Source organism: Biomphalaria glabrata, chromosome 11, assembly GCF_947242115.1.
Source record: "Biomphalaria glabrata chromosome 11, xgBioGlab47.1, whole genome shotgun sequence".
Classification (NCBI taxonomy): domain Eukaryota; kingdom Metazoa; phylum Mollusca; class Gastropoda; family Planorbidae; genus Biomphalaria; species Biomphalaria glabrata.
Window position 1 is genome coordinate 28,842,775 of NC_074721.1, and position 12,942 is coordinate 28,855,716.

The 12,942-nt window shown below is 38.4% G+C and overlaps 1 protein-coding gene across 3 annotated transcripts in view; it reads right to left on the reverse strand.

Annotated features, from left to right (window-relative positions):
- The window catches only part of LOC106062836 (uncharacterized), a 35,069-nt gene that overhangs the window by 4,644 nt on the left and 17,483 nt on the right, over positions 1-12,942 (reverse strand). For all 3 annotated transcript variants that reach the window (XM_056005042.1, XM_056005044.1, XM_056005045.1), the window contains exons 4-8: positions 12,317-12,867; positions 12,024-12,186; positions 8,985-9,115; positions 8,260-8,397; positions 40-203 (exon numbers count right to left, since the gene is read on the reverse strand). In XM_056005042.1, coding sequence (XP_055861017.1) covers positions 40-203; positions 8,260-8,397; positions 8,985-9,115; positions 12,024-12,186; positions 12,317-12,867 — 1,147 coding nt within the window. The remainder of the gene's footprint in view (positions 1-39; positions 204-8,259; positions 8,398-8,984; positions 9,116-12,023; positions 12,187-12,316; positions 12,868-12,942) is intronic.

The window sequence follows — 12,942 nt, forward strand, 5'->3', positions numbered from 1 at the left end:
GTTTAGTTGCATAGTTTAAGCTAGTGAGGTAATACTTACTGCGCATGCATCGACCCCACCAGCAGGTTGTCCCGCACAAAGTTGTGTGGAGGGATCACTAATGTAGTTAGGTGGGGCGTCAGGAAACGCAGCAGCGCAGTCGCCGCCTTGGTATGTAGTGATTGTGGTAGACTGTAGTGTATCAGATGGTAGGGCATCGTTTTCTGTTCATTGTAATAGCATTACTTTAGGAGTTATAAATACACTGGATACTCTTTTTCTAAATTCGAAAAGGTTAATGCACACATACACACATAAGTAAAAGACTTTATGTTTTATCCGCTCTGTATAAATGAATTCTAACAGCTGCATACATATAGCTTAATTCGTGATTTTGAGTGAACTATTTATTAGCTTTCTTTGACCTATTCATTTGGTATATATGTAAGTTCACTATACAGAATATGAGATGACTTTACTATGTATTAATGTTAATTTTATATTTAGTATCTTAAAGAATCATATGTAGCATTTAATATATCTTAAATTTACCAGTATCATTGTACATATTATCTAAAAGAGTAATTCATATACTTGTTTAGCTTACATTAGAAAAACAATGAACATCTATACGTATACTAAGTTCAATAAACAACAAGGCACGCGTTCAAAAGACTAATGCTATCTTCTGCTTGCACAATGAATGAGCGGGATGTACCAATTGTAGTGTTATCGAGATAAAAATAGACTGACCTAAGACGAGGGAGACAACACAGTCAGAAACTGGAGCAACAAACGAAAAGAAACAATATCTTAATTTTACTGTTCTATTCTTGTTGAGCACACTGGCGGATCCAGGGGGGGGGGCGGTAGGGGCGATCGCCCCCCCCCCACTCGACCGCCCCCCCCCCGAAGGGGGGGGGGCGGACGAATTATAGTATAGAATTCACACAATTTGTATGCGAATTTATTACTTATGTTAATAATATATACTAATTATTTATATTTCAACCTATTTTTGGATAATTTCCCCCCCCCTTCTAGTATTTTGTCTAATTTGGTAGGGTCGGGAGGGGGCGATGGCATCAATCCGCCCCCCCCCACCATAAACTTTCGAGTGGGGGGGCGGTCTTATTTATTTGTAGAAGTCACAGTTTGCTAACAGAATCAATTAAATATCTATATGATTAAAACTTGTTATTGGTATTTTAACCGGTCTTTATATAATTTCGTTCACCTGTTGACCGATTGGAAGGGGAAGAGAAAATACCTCTACCGCCCTTCCCATCTTTGAGTGGGGGGGGTGGTTCTACTTTTATAGAGAAATCATAGTATGTGAACAAAATTAGTCGAATATCTATATAGTATAAACAGGTGGAAGTGCGATACATTTAATCCCCTTCCCCCCATCGGACAAATCAATACTTTTTCTTTTTGTATTATAGTAAGAAATTACAAAATTAAAAAAATCTGTCACTAATATAATTTATATATGCTATAAAGTAAATTCTTATATCGAGTCGCCCAACCCCTATTCTTTAATGCAAAATGCAATCAATAGCAGAAATTATAAAAAGGAGCGAGAATTAATAGTTTTCATTTTACCGCCCTTGCCCTTTCCAGACAGAGTTTGTGTAATTTGACATGAATTTATCATAACTATTTTAAGAAAGACTTTGCTTTGGAAAAGTTTTAATTCAAACGAAATTTTTCAATATAACAGTCACGGTTGAGATGAGTTCAAAAGCCAGATGATAATCTTTTCCTAGTCGACTTTTTCCAACCTTTACTCTATCTCATATTTTTCTAGTTAAATACATTTATGACTATAACTCACAATGTATACTAGAATTTTATTAAATATTATTAATCGAATTTTTTTTTTCGGCGCCGATCCTCAAAACCTTAATCTAAATATGTGGGGTATTTAATCTTTTCAAAGAACAAATCGATTTTATTTGCAATGTATTAAGGGACTATAAATTCATATAAGAATATTTTTCTCATTATTCAAAAGGCACTTTATAATAGAATGAATAATGAGCTGTAGGGCACGAGAATGCGTTATTGCAGTGAAGAATGCCAGAAAACGCTTTTAGCGTCGAGGCTTCGCCCCGAACCTCACTGATAAATAATAAGGTGTAGATGTCAGGAGAATGCGTTTCAGCCGTGAAAAATGCAAGCAAACGCTTTAGGCGTCGGGGCTTCGCCCCGAACACCACTGATTAATAATGAGATGTAGATGTCAGAAGAATGCGTTTCTTCAGTGAAAAATGCAAGAAAACGCTTTTGGCGTCGGGGCTTCGCCCCGAACACCACTAATAAGTAATGAGCTGTAGATGTCAGGAGAATGCGTTTCAGCCGTGAAAAATGCAAGAAAACGCTTTTGGCGTCGGGGCTTCGCCCCGAACCCAACTAATAAATAATAAGCTGTAGATGTCAGAAGAATGCGTTTCTGCAGAGAAAAATGCAAGAAAACGCTTTTGGGCGTCGGGGCTTCGCCCCGAACCCCACTGAGGAAGCTTACAGCGCTCTCCCAGACCCCCAAGCTTGCAAGAGAAAGACTGTTTTTTTTTTGTTTTTTTCGCCGAAGATTGAGAAACAGTCTTATTTTATTCTCATATATCGAATATATATATTGTTAAGACCTCTGCGCGGTGTTGATTCTTGGCAATCTGTCTAGTGTAGATCTAACTGTAGGTAACGCTGAACTCAACACTTCAGTAACACCGGCGAAAGGCCGAAACAATCAAATATGTAGTCGACGCTTATATGTTGTTCTAACAATATGTTTAATACTCAACAGGGAATCGTCCGATGTCAATAATGTCGTACTCAAGTCTACTACTTTACAATAAGCGTCCTCCTTCTAGCGTCGTTTAGAGCGTTCTTATTTTTAAAGATCTGTCACGTCACTTGTCGCTAATTAAAACTTTACCCTATTCCCGAAACAAATAACTAATTCCTAACTACTTCCTAATCATGTCATAACAACTCCTCCCCCTCCCGCTAAAAAAAATTGCCTGTCAATTTTTTAATCTACTGTCTTAGTCTTACAATGTGCAAGGGCCAAAATGTAGGGAAACATAAAAGACAACACAACTTGAGTCTTGATTGCGATTTCAACTTCTCTTTCTGTGTCCACAATCAAGTTCCTCTGAACACATATTTCCCTCAAGTGTCACTAACTGATACTGTCCAATGTGATGTGTCATAGGTGACCGCAGATATAGTTCGTTTGCGCTGACACTATAGGTGTGTCTATCTATACTTCATCACATCACGTTCCAGAGGTTACACCGCTTTCCCTCACACGTCAGGACAGACAATTTACCTAATATGACAAATTGACATTTATCAATGCTCGTTCTCCCACTATACACCTAACGTTCTTTCGGGCATCTACAAGTGTATTTTATTTCCTCTCTCCACTTACTTGTCCCCCCACACGACCTAACTCTTGACTGATGTATGATAATGCTCAAATACAAAGAATAAATTATAAAACTTACTTTTCCTTGATGTAACTACATCGTCGCCTTATAAATGCCCTTTCTATTCATACACACATACATGCAATGCATACATACTACCCGAAATTACATAATTAACATGAGTCAATCTACTGATAACCAAATTACATGTATATTATAACATAAATATACTATTCAAAGATACATTAAACAACCTAATACCCATCTAGTTATGACAACTAGTTAAGTCAATTAATTAAGAATAAGCAATTAAATAAAATCCAACTTATTTACACACTACAGTCTCATAGTGCTATGTTTCACAGGCTATCTACACGACTCATACATTTGTTCTCTCCAACTGGAGTTAACATCTCTTCTTACACCACTATAGCCCGCTTGTGGCCTTCTACCTCTATATGACTTGCGGTTACCGCTACCACAGTCATCTCTTCTATCATCACTATCGGATACAGACCTGCGCCTCCTATCCGAACTCGCAATCTTCTGCTCAGACTGTTCTGCCCTACTCCACCAGTCTTTAGCGATGTGCCCATGTTTATGGCAGTTAAAACAAATTCTGTCATTTCCAGGTTTATTTCGCCTCATGTTGCCATACCTGCTTTTCCAACTTCTAACCTGTTTGTCAGAAGCGGCGCTGACACCTGCTACATTTCCAAGTAAAACATCTCTAGATAACCTCGGCATGGCTAACCCTTCGCAATACCCTGTGTATAATGGAGATCGAAGGAACACTTTGCACGCTTCGAATCTCTTAACTGCGCCGTCTGCCAACCTGACTGATTTGGTATAGCCTAAATAATCCTTAGATTTCACTAATCCCCCTCAAACTGCGAGTGTACTGCTAGCTGTGTCCCGGATCACATTTACCTGTTTATTATTTATCATGCCTGGATATAGTTTAAATCTATCTTCCCCACAATCAACGTAATTAATTTCTTCATCTGGTTCACTATGTCCACTATCACGATCCCTGTCTTGGATGTTCCTTACAAAATTAACCCTATCCGGTGGCCGATTATCCCTCTCTTGTCTACGGTTTTCTCGATTACCTCTCCTATCACTAGTGTCACTATTACCCTGTGCATTTCTATTGCCAGCTCCATTCCCTCTATGTTTCTTACACTGGTATGCTCTGTGTCCCTTTTCCTGACAGTTAAAACATGTAACATCCCTAAGGTTTCTATCACCCGCTTTAGGTCTATCTATTCTCCTATCATAACTTTCCATGCCCTTGTTTTCATTTTCCCAGGATCTATCCTTTATGCCCTCATAACTATCCCGACCATTGCTCCCACGTTCCCTGGACCTATCATTTCTCCTACCATAATCCCTATCACTAACATCATTACTCTTTACATAATTTACCAGGTCAATGACTTTTTTATGGTCGCTAACTGAAAGTGGGTTGTTTGGGTAAGCATTCTTAAAGATCCTAATAATTTCTACCAAGTCTTCAATTACCTTCGGGTTTCTTTCTTTTACAAAGGACTGTAGCTGAGGGTCGCACTTATTGATAAAGTTATCAATCAGAATGAAGTTCTTCAACCCCTCGTAAGTGTTCTCTACATTCTCGAATGCGAGCCATTTAGTGAAGAAGTCTTTCTCTGAGTTGATGGTTGTCTGCGGATCAACTTGGCTGGATGGAGTGTTTTCGTAATACTTCTTTCGGAATGTTTCCGCGTTGTACCCGTATGCGTTTAGCAGTTCCTTCTTTAGCACCTGATAGCTGTTTTGCATAGAGTGGTCGTGGTTTTGGCAAATCGTGAGGGCTTTCCCATGTACGAAGTCCAACAAGATTTCTGACCACTCCTTCTCCTGGACATTAAACTTTGCAAGTTTAATTTCAAAGCGTTTCAGATAGTCGCCGATGTCGTCCTTGTCTTCCGCAAAAGGTTGGATTTTCTTCTTCGTCCATGCGGCGCTACTATGGCTTTCTATGTTGGCACTATTGTTGCTGTTTCCTTCGGTGGGCACACTTACACCAGCCTCTATCCTCATCTGTTCAACTTGAATTCTCACTTTTCTGTCCGCCTCTTCTTTCTTCTCCCTCTCTACCCGTTCCGCCTCTCTAACCTTTTCCCGTTCTACACGGTCTGCCTCTTCTTTTTCTTTTTCTCTGGCTCTCTCAGCTTCTCTGCCTCGTTCCCGCTCTCTGCGGTCTGCCTCTTCTTTTTCTTTTTCTCTGGCTCTTTCAGCTTCTCTGACTCGTTCCCGCTCTCTGCGGTCTGTTTCTGCCGCCACCATCTGCTGCACATAGGCGGCCAGTTCTTTGCCGCGTAGTTCCAGTTCTGTCTTGGCCTCTTGGATTAGCTTTTTCCTAAACTCTTCTAGGTCGTACCCTGGAGCAGTTGCCATATTACTTATTTGTTACTTTACCTCGCTTTTTATTTAAATTGTCTTCCACAAAAGCCTAATAGCTTCTATTACCTATGTTCTATAAATCACATTATCTTTTGAGCGTACCCTCGCTCCGCGGCTTCCTGATATCTCTTAATTCAAATGAATTAAATTCGTCACTCTACCCTTGGAGTCTAGACTACCAACTCCGACTTATAATAACTTCTGTACTTTCCAAGATACACTTAGTATCCTTGGTACCAGTGTGTAGGCTACACTCTGACCCGACTGAATACGCTGTGCGACACACGCACACTCAGCCGACTACGTGTTACTCACACGAGTCGCCGGTAAATAGACCAACCTGTCTATTTACAACTACTAAAATTTACAAATGGGCAATCAGGCTTCACCTCGATTGTTCCCCAGATCTAGTCTAGATTACGCTAGATCTTAGTTACTTCTTACCTGCTTTCACAGCCAGGAGTGTATATAACTTACTCATACCAATAAACTATGAAATTAAACCTAAATACGATAAACACCAAACTATAGCTCTAGTTCTAATGAATGAGACTTTCGTCTGACAGTAAGACTTAAGACAAGAGTATTGCAAACAATTAATACATGACGTTACTAAAAATGATTAACTAAATGATTCACATTCACATACAGGACGAATTAACAGCTAAACGTATATCTGGACCTCTTGCTAGATTACACCTAATTTTTTAAGGATATCCCCAATCCACCACGATTTAACCTGGTCGTGATAATCTAGCGAGTGGTCACTTCCCTAGAGACTCTAATTAATCTAAGGAGAAAGTAGTTACATAACACTTGACTTATCTGTCTAAGAAGCTGCGATAACTCCACAGTCAGTCTCGGGTCCACTCTTCCTACGCTACTGTCTGTCCCGGCGGCAAGGCTCACGGCGATGTCTTCCCTAGCGGTGAGATAAGGACAGCGAACGTTTCGGCTCTCCAATGTCCTTCGGTACTGGTCTGCAACGGCTCCGGTTCTTCGGTGGTACGGCGTCTGGTTCTGGTTCACGGTGATCTGTCGTCTGGCTCCGGTTCGTCGGTGACGTAGAGTCTGGTTCCGGTTGCTGGTTCCAACGCAGGTACGGTGGTTCCTGGTGGTCGTCTGTCCCAAGTGAAACTGGAACGGTCTAACAGTTGACACAGCGACAAAGTCAAAGTCCAGTGCTAAAATACCGGCTATCTGGCTATCTAACGTGTAGCACAGATTCAGCCGAGACGTAGATCAGGTTAGCACTATTGTACTTAAGTGCCGCAGGCAGTAAGATGGTTCCTACGTCAAAAGTTCTTTGGCGGGCGTGACCTCAACGGTCGATCTTGGCCTTGCAGAGGTGACCTTCACGTTCGTTCTCAAGATGCCGGGCAGGCGATATCTCTTCAGTACGGCTTCGACAGGACGGTTTTCTTCCCTTCCACAAACTGTAGCCTTCTCGATACCGAGCTACAGGCTTCAATCCGATGCCCCAACGTATGGGCGTTTACAAATTACAAATGTAGATCTAGATCTATATTTCGTTACCTCCTAGGTCTACGAGTCCAGGATCTCACTGGCTTTCCTTCGCCGACGTGGCTGTATAATCAGGGTCTAGCTGCAGACTAGGCCGATGACGTAACTTCTGCCTCCTCCTAACAGAGGGCTTCTATCCTTCTGGATGTTGATGCCAGTGAGCTCCGAGTCTGGGGTCGCCACGTTGTTAAGACCTCTGCGCGGTGTTGATTCTTGGCAATCTGTCTAGTGTAGATCTAACTGTAGGTAACGCTGAACTCAACACTTCAGTAACACCGGCGAAAGGCCGAAACAATCAAATATGTAGTCGACGCTTATATGTTGTTCTAACAATATGTTTAATACTCAACAGGGAATCGTCCGATGTCAATAATGTCGTACTCAAGTCTACTACTTTACAATAAGCGTCCTCCTTCTAGCGTCGTTTAGAGCGTTCTTATTTTTAAAGATCTGTCACGTCACTTGTCGCTAATTAAAACTTTACCCTATTCCCGAAACAAATAACTAATTCCTAACTACTTCCTAATCATGTCATAACAATATATATACATATATATATATATATATATATATATATATATATATGCTGTACGCACGTTTATGCATAGGGTTAGGGTTTACTGGGCGTTAGGGTTAGGGTTTGGAAAAAAAATCGCCCCCCCCACTCCAAAGTTCTGGATCCGCCAGTGGTTGAGCACAACATAGACTGAGAAGAATAATCTTGTTTCTAAGTTGCAGGATGTTATAACTTATGTAATTTAAAAAATGGCTATCAGCAGACTTGTAAGCAATATGTATTTACGAACAGAAGCTATTTTTATATGTCGAATTTCAATTAGAAGCCAATATTTTCTTATGAACCTATAAATACATATCAGTTTGCAAATCAGCAACTTACCATTAAGCCAACCCCATCCAGCTATTTTGCATTGTTGACCTGATGTCAGCTGATAGGTAGGGTTCAGACAGACAGGCTTAGCACAGATCCTGGACATATCGATAGGTGCACTAAGTGTTAAAATAGAAATATCGTTGGCTGAAACGGGAAAGCGATACATCTCAACAAAAACATGGTTAGAAGTGTCTTGGGCGAATCGGTTGTTAAAATCATCATTGCCTATACCGCATAACCATCAACTTTGGTCCTAGTTTCTTACGAAAGTGGAAATTCATAAATACTCTATAGTATTGATAAAAATAATTATTGATTATTGTAGGGTCAGATTAATTCAAGCCTTCTATCCAAATGGCTGCCTGGTCGTGCAGTTTGCGCGCTGGAATGTCGTTCGGACTTATCGATGGTCTCGGGTTCAAATCCTATGGATTTAGTCCCCCTTATTACGTTTTGACACTCCCCCCCCCCACCTCCCATTCTCGGATCAAGTTGAAATTTCGCATAATTATTCATAGTCTCTAACAATACACGAATCAATACGAACGTTAAACAGTTAGTTAATAATTTAGTACTAATTAACTAATTTTGTTTTACAAAGCAGAAAGGGAGATAAACCCAGTAATTTTCAAATAAATGGCAATACTTAGCGGTTCCTTCCCTTAGATAAGATTTTATTGTTAAGTTTTTTTTAATTTTTGCTATTGCTTATTTATAATGTTCAAACTTACTTTGGTTTTGAAAGCTAAAACCTGGATGTTGAGAGACGCCGTCTGGAACACTGACATCAAAGACTTGCTCTGTTCCTTCCTCTACAGTGGAATCGTATTCACCAACTGTGGCTGTGATACTCAAAGCGTCTCTAAGAGGTACAATGATCGGGAAATAAGTCCACAAAAAGGTAATATATAGTGTTTGTACTGAAAATCTTATCTTCGTGACTTTCAAAAAAATTTTTGTGAAAGTTAGTTTTTTAAGATTAAACTCTTTTAAAAGCATAGAGAATATAACGTATACATGATTAGCCTTTTTGTAACTCTTATTATCTAACTCTGAGTTTACGAAGAACCTTTCAAAAAACTTTTTTTTTTCTCATTTCTGATTTTTATCAAACTCTTTGTAAAACAAAGTACTTTTTACAAAACTTCTATCAACTCACTTCGTCTGTACAAATTGTGTACACGATATTTCTCTCACTTCTTATTCTCGAATCATGTCCAAACCATAGACTTATATCTTATATCTAGACTGGAAACCGGAAACAAATTCTTATCTGCGATTGATCGATTCAAAGACCTATATATAGAGATTTTTATGTAAGTAATTCTGTTTCAAACTCTAAGGTAAGTCGCCCCAATCAATCTTTTCTGTCTTAGAAAAGTAATGATCTTTAGTTTTCAAAGTTTAGAAATAATGCAAAATCATTTCTCGGATTTTATTTAGAATGGGCTATTAATCACATAACTATATATTCACGCAAATATATGAAACAACGCCATTTCCTGTTAGTTTCCATTGAGATAATGTTTAAAAAATCCTAGATTGAAATAATTCATGTCTGTTGATTTTAATAACTTTATGTACATTTAAATAGATTCATTGCCTAGATCTTTCTAGATTATGTATCTAAAAATTGCAAAATAATAATTATGAAATGAGAGTACTCTTATTTTTTATATTCAATTACTAGATCTAGATCTAAAAATTATATGTTACATAGGTTAGGGTTAAAAAAAACACTTTACTTCTTATAACCACTGTGCAAAACAACGCCTTGTTTTAACTTTAAAAAAAAAATCAAATTTTTTGTAGTGTTAAAAAGTTCCATGTCCAGTCTAGATATAGTATATACTATATATATATATATATATATATATATATATATAAATATATATATATATATATATATATATATATATATATATATATAAGTCTATGGTCAAAACTTTGCCCAATGTTTCAATATCCCTAACAAAACATGAATCAATACAAACATGAACCAATTAAATATTTAATTAGTGGTAATTAATTTATTTTGTTGTATACAGAAAAAAAGGATATTAACCTTATATTATTGAGATATGCGGCTGTAAATCTTATAATATAGCGTCCTTGACATTGTTTACAATTAAAAGTGTATTGTGAGAATTCTCAAGAGCTCGGCATTCAAACCCATTCCTTCAGTTAAACGTTTTTTCTTTCAGACCTTGCGATCTATTGGGGCAGATGATTTTAGGTCATCTGTTTCTATGGACAACGGTTAACGGGCAGGATATCATGTGGCCAACACAACGACCTACCGCCTTTACTTTCCCTAATCAAGTCAGGTAGCCTTTAGTGTGCACGACACATGAATGAGACTATTAAATTACATGTCAACATGGAAGCTCTGGCGAACGAATGCATGAAAAATGCTTTACAAACACAAAATTTGAGGGTTAATGTGATTAAAATATGAAATGAATGAACTTTATTTTGTATGTTAATGTGTTCAAGTATAAAGTAGATCTTTCCTCTTTGAATTAGGTCTAGAATTGGAGTGAGATCCAGACTGTCTAGATGTCTCCTTCGATAGACGAATGAGATTATAAAGTAACTCAGGACGTTCTAACTTCGCAGATATAAGGTAATGTAAAAAATGCTTTTGAAAGACAAATTTGAAGCTTAGTTTTATTAAATAATGAAATCAATAGACTATATTTTGTAATTTTCATGTGTCAAAGTAAAAAACTATCTGTGCAAAATGTAGTTCTTAAAATTAGATCTAGATCTAGATCCTTTCGATCTTTTCTCAAGTAAATATGGTAAACATGGCCTAGATTTATAATATGCTAATACTTTCATAGAGTTGGGCAACTTTTTTTTGAGGGTCGTTTAAGGGCTACTATACATACGTTACGGATCCAGTTAGCACCCAAGGAACATTTCTGCCAACTTTTATCAATATTGGTCAAATGGTTTTGATTTCTATGCGGGACATACATACATACATACATACATACATACATACATACATACATACATACATACATACATACATACATACATACGCCTTACTTTATAGTGTAGATATTTATGGGTTGAACTTGAGATATCAATCTAGTGGTAAAGATGAAATCTTCTTCTTCATCGTTCTCATTGGTATGTTGGAGTGTTCATATGACTAGACCAATACATGAGATGAACTGCGCAGTGGTTTCCAAATCAGGAAGCTCTCCATATAGTTTTCTTTCTATTGGGGTGATTTGGGGCCAATGTCTTATACTGGCCTCTTGGTAAAGAGAGCAGTTTTAGAGGACGTGGTCGGCATTTTCTGGTGATACTTCACATGGGCAGATTTCACTGGTTCCAATTTTGAGCTTCCGGTAGATGTGTTGTCGTATTCTGTTGTGTCCGGTCCTGAGTCGAAAGATTAGACGTTGGTTTTGTCGGGATAGCTTGTAATAAGCGTCATCTTTCTTGTGATTTGGATAAAGATGAAAAATGATATTTAAATAAAATTTCACTCCAAATACACGCCTCTACTCTCTCACGTCACTGATTTGTCTCTCCACCTGACTTCTTAACGTAACAGACCAGCTCATTATTTTATCATTCTACACCACCAAAAAACTAACAATCCTTTTCCTTGTCGTTACCTTGGAAACATACACATAGATTCCATAACACTCCGTTAATAATATTGAAATACATAGAAAATCGAATACATTGATATTGTACTGTTCGGTCTAGTGTTTTAAGTGTCTGCAGTTCTGTCGGATAATACTTACGCAGTACATTGGGCTGCAGTCAATATGTGCGTGGAATCCAAAATAGCGCCGCCGCACAACCGATAACCGTTAACGATTAGACGGACAATCCATGGATACACACCGCAGTAGCCTCCAGCAACGCCACCGACGTCACTGGTAATATCACTGACCCCACATTGGGCTTGGAACAGAGAGAGATCCTATTGTTTCATTTCTATTTCAATTAAATAACGTTCTAACATTGCTTTTAAGTAAGATTATTGATAATTTGTCTGGGTTAAAATGAAATAAAGAAAGAAATAAAGAAATACCTGTAGCCAAAGTAGTTGTTGGTGTCGTTGTGGTTAACGTGGTTGTTGCAGTTTGAGTTGTAATGGTGGTGGTTGTAGATGTTGTCATTGGTGTCGTAATTATTGTTGTTGTCGGTGTTTTCGTTGTTGTTGTTGTGGTTGTTGGCGGCACTGTAGTTGTTGTCGTTGTTGTTGGTGTTGTTGTGGTTGTTGGCGGCATTGTAGTTGTTGTCGTTGTTGTTGTTGTGGTTGTTGACGGCATTGTAGTTGTTGTCTTTGTTGGTGGTGTTGTCGTGGTTGTTGGCGGCATTGTAGTTGTTGTCGTTTTCGTTGTTGTTGTTGTGGTTGTTGGCAGCACTGTAGTTGTTGACGTTGTTGTTGGTGTTGTTGTGGTTGTTGGCGGCATTGTAGTTGTTGTCATTGTTGTTGGTGTTGTTGTGGTTAAAGTGGATGTCGTTTGTGTTGTAGAGCTTGTAGCAGCCGTTGATGTTTGTTGATCAGACATGCTTGTCTTCAAAGTGGTTGCTTCTGTGGTTCCTGTAAATTCACATCTCAGCCTTTCATACACCAGACTGTTGCAAAAAGAAATGAATGAAATCTAAAATGTACATCACATTCCAATCTTTGACTCATAACCTAGTGTTTAT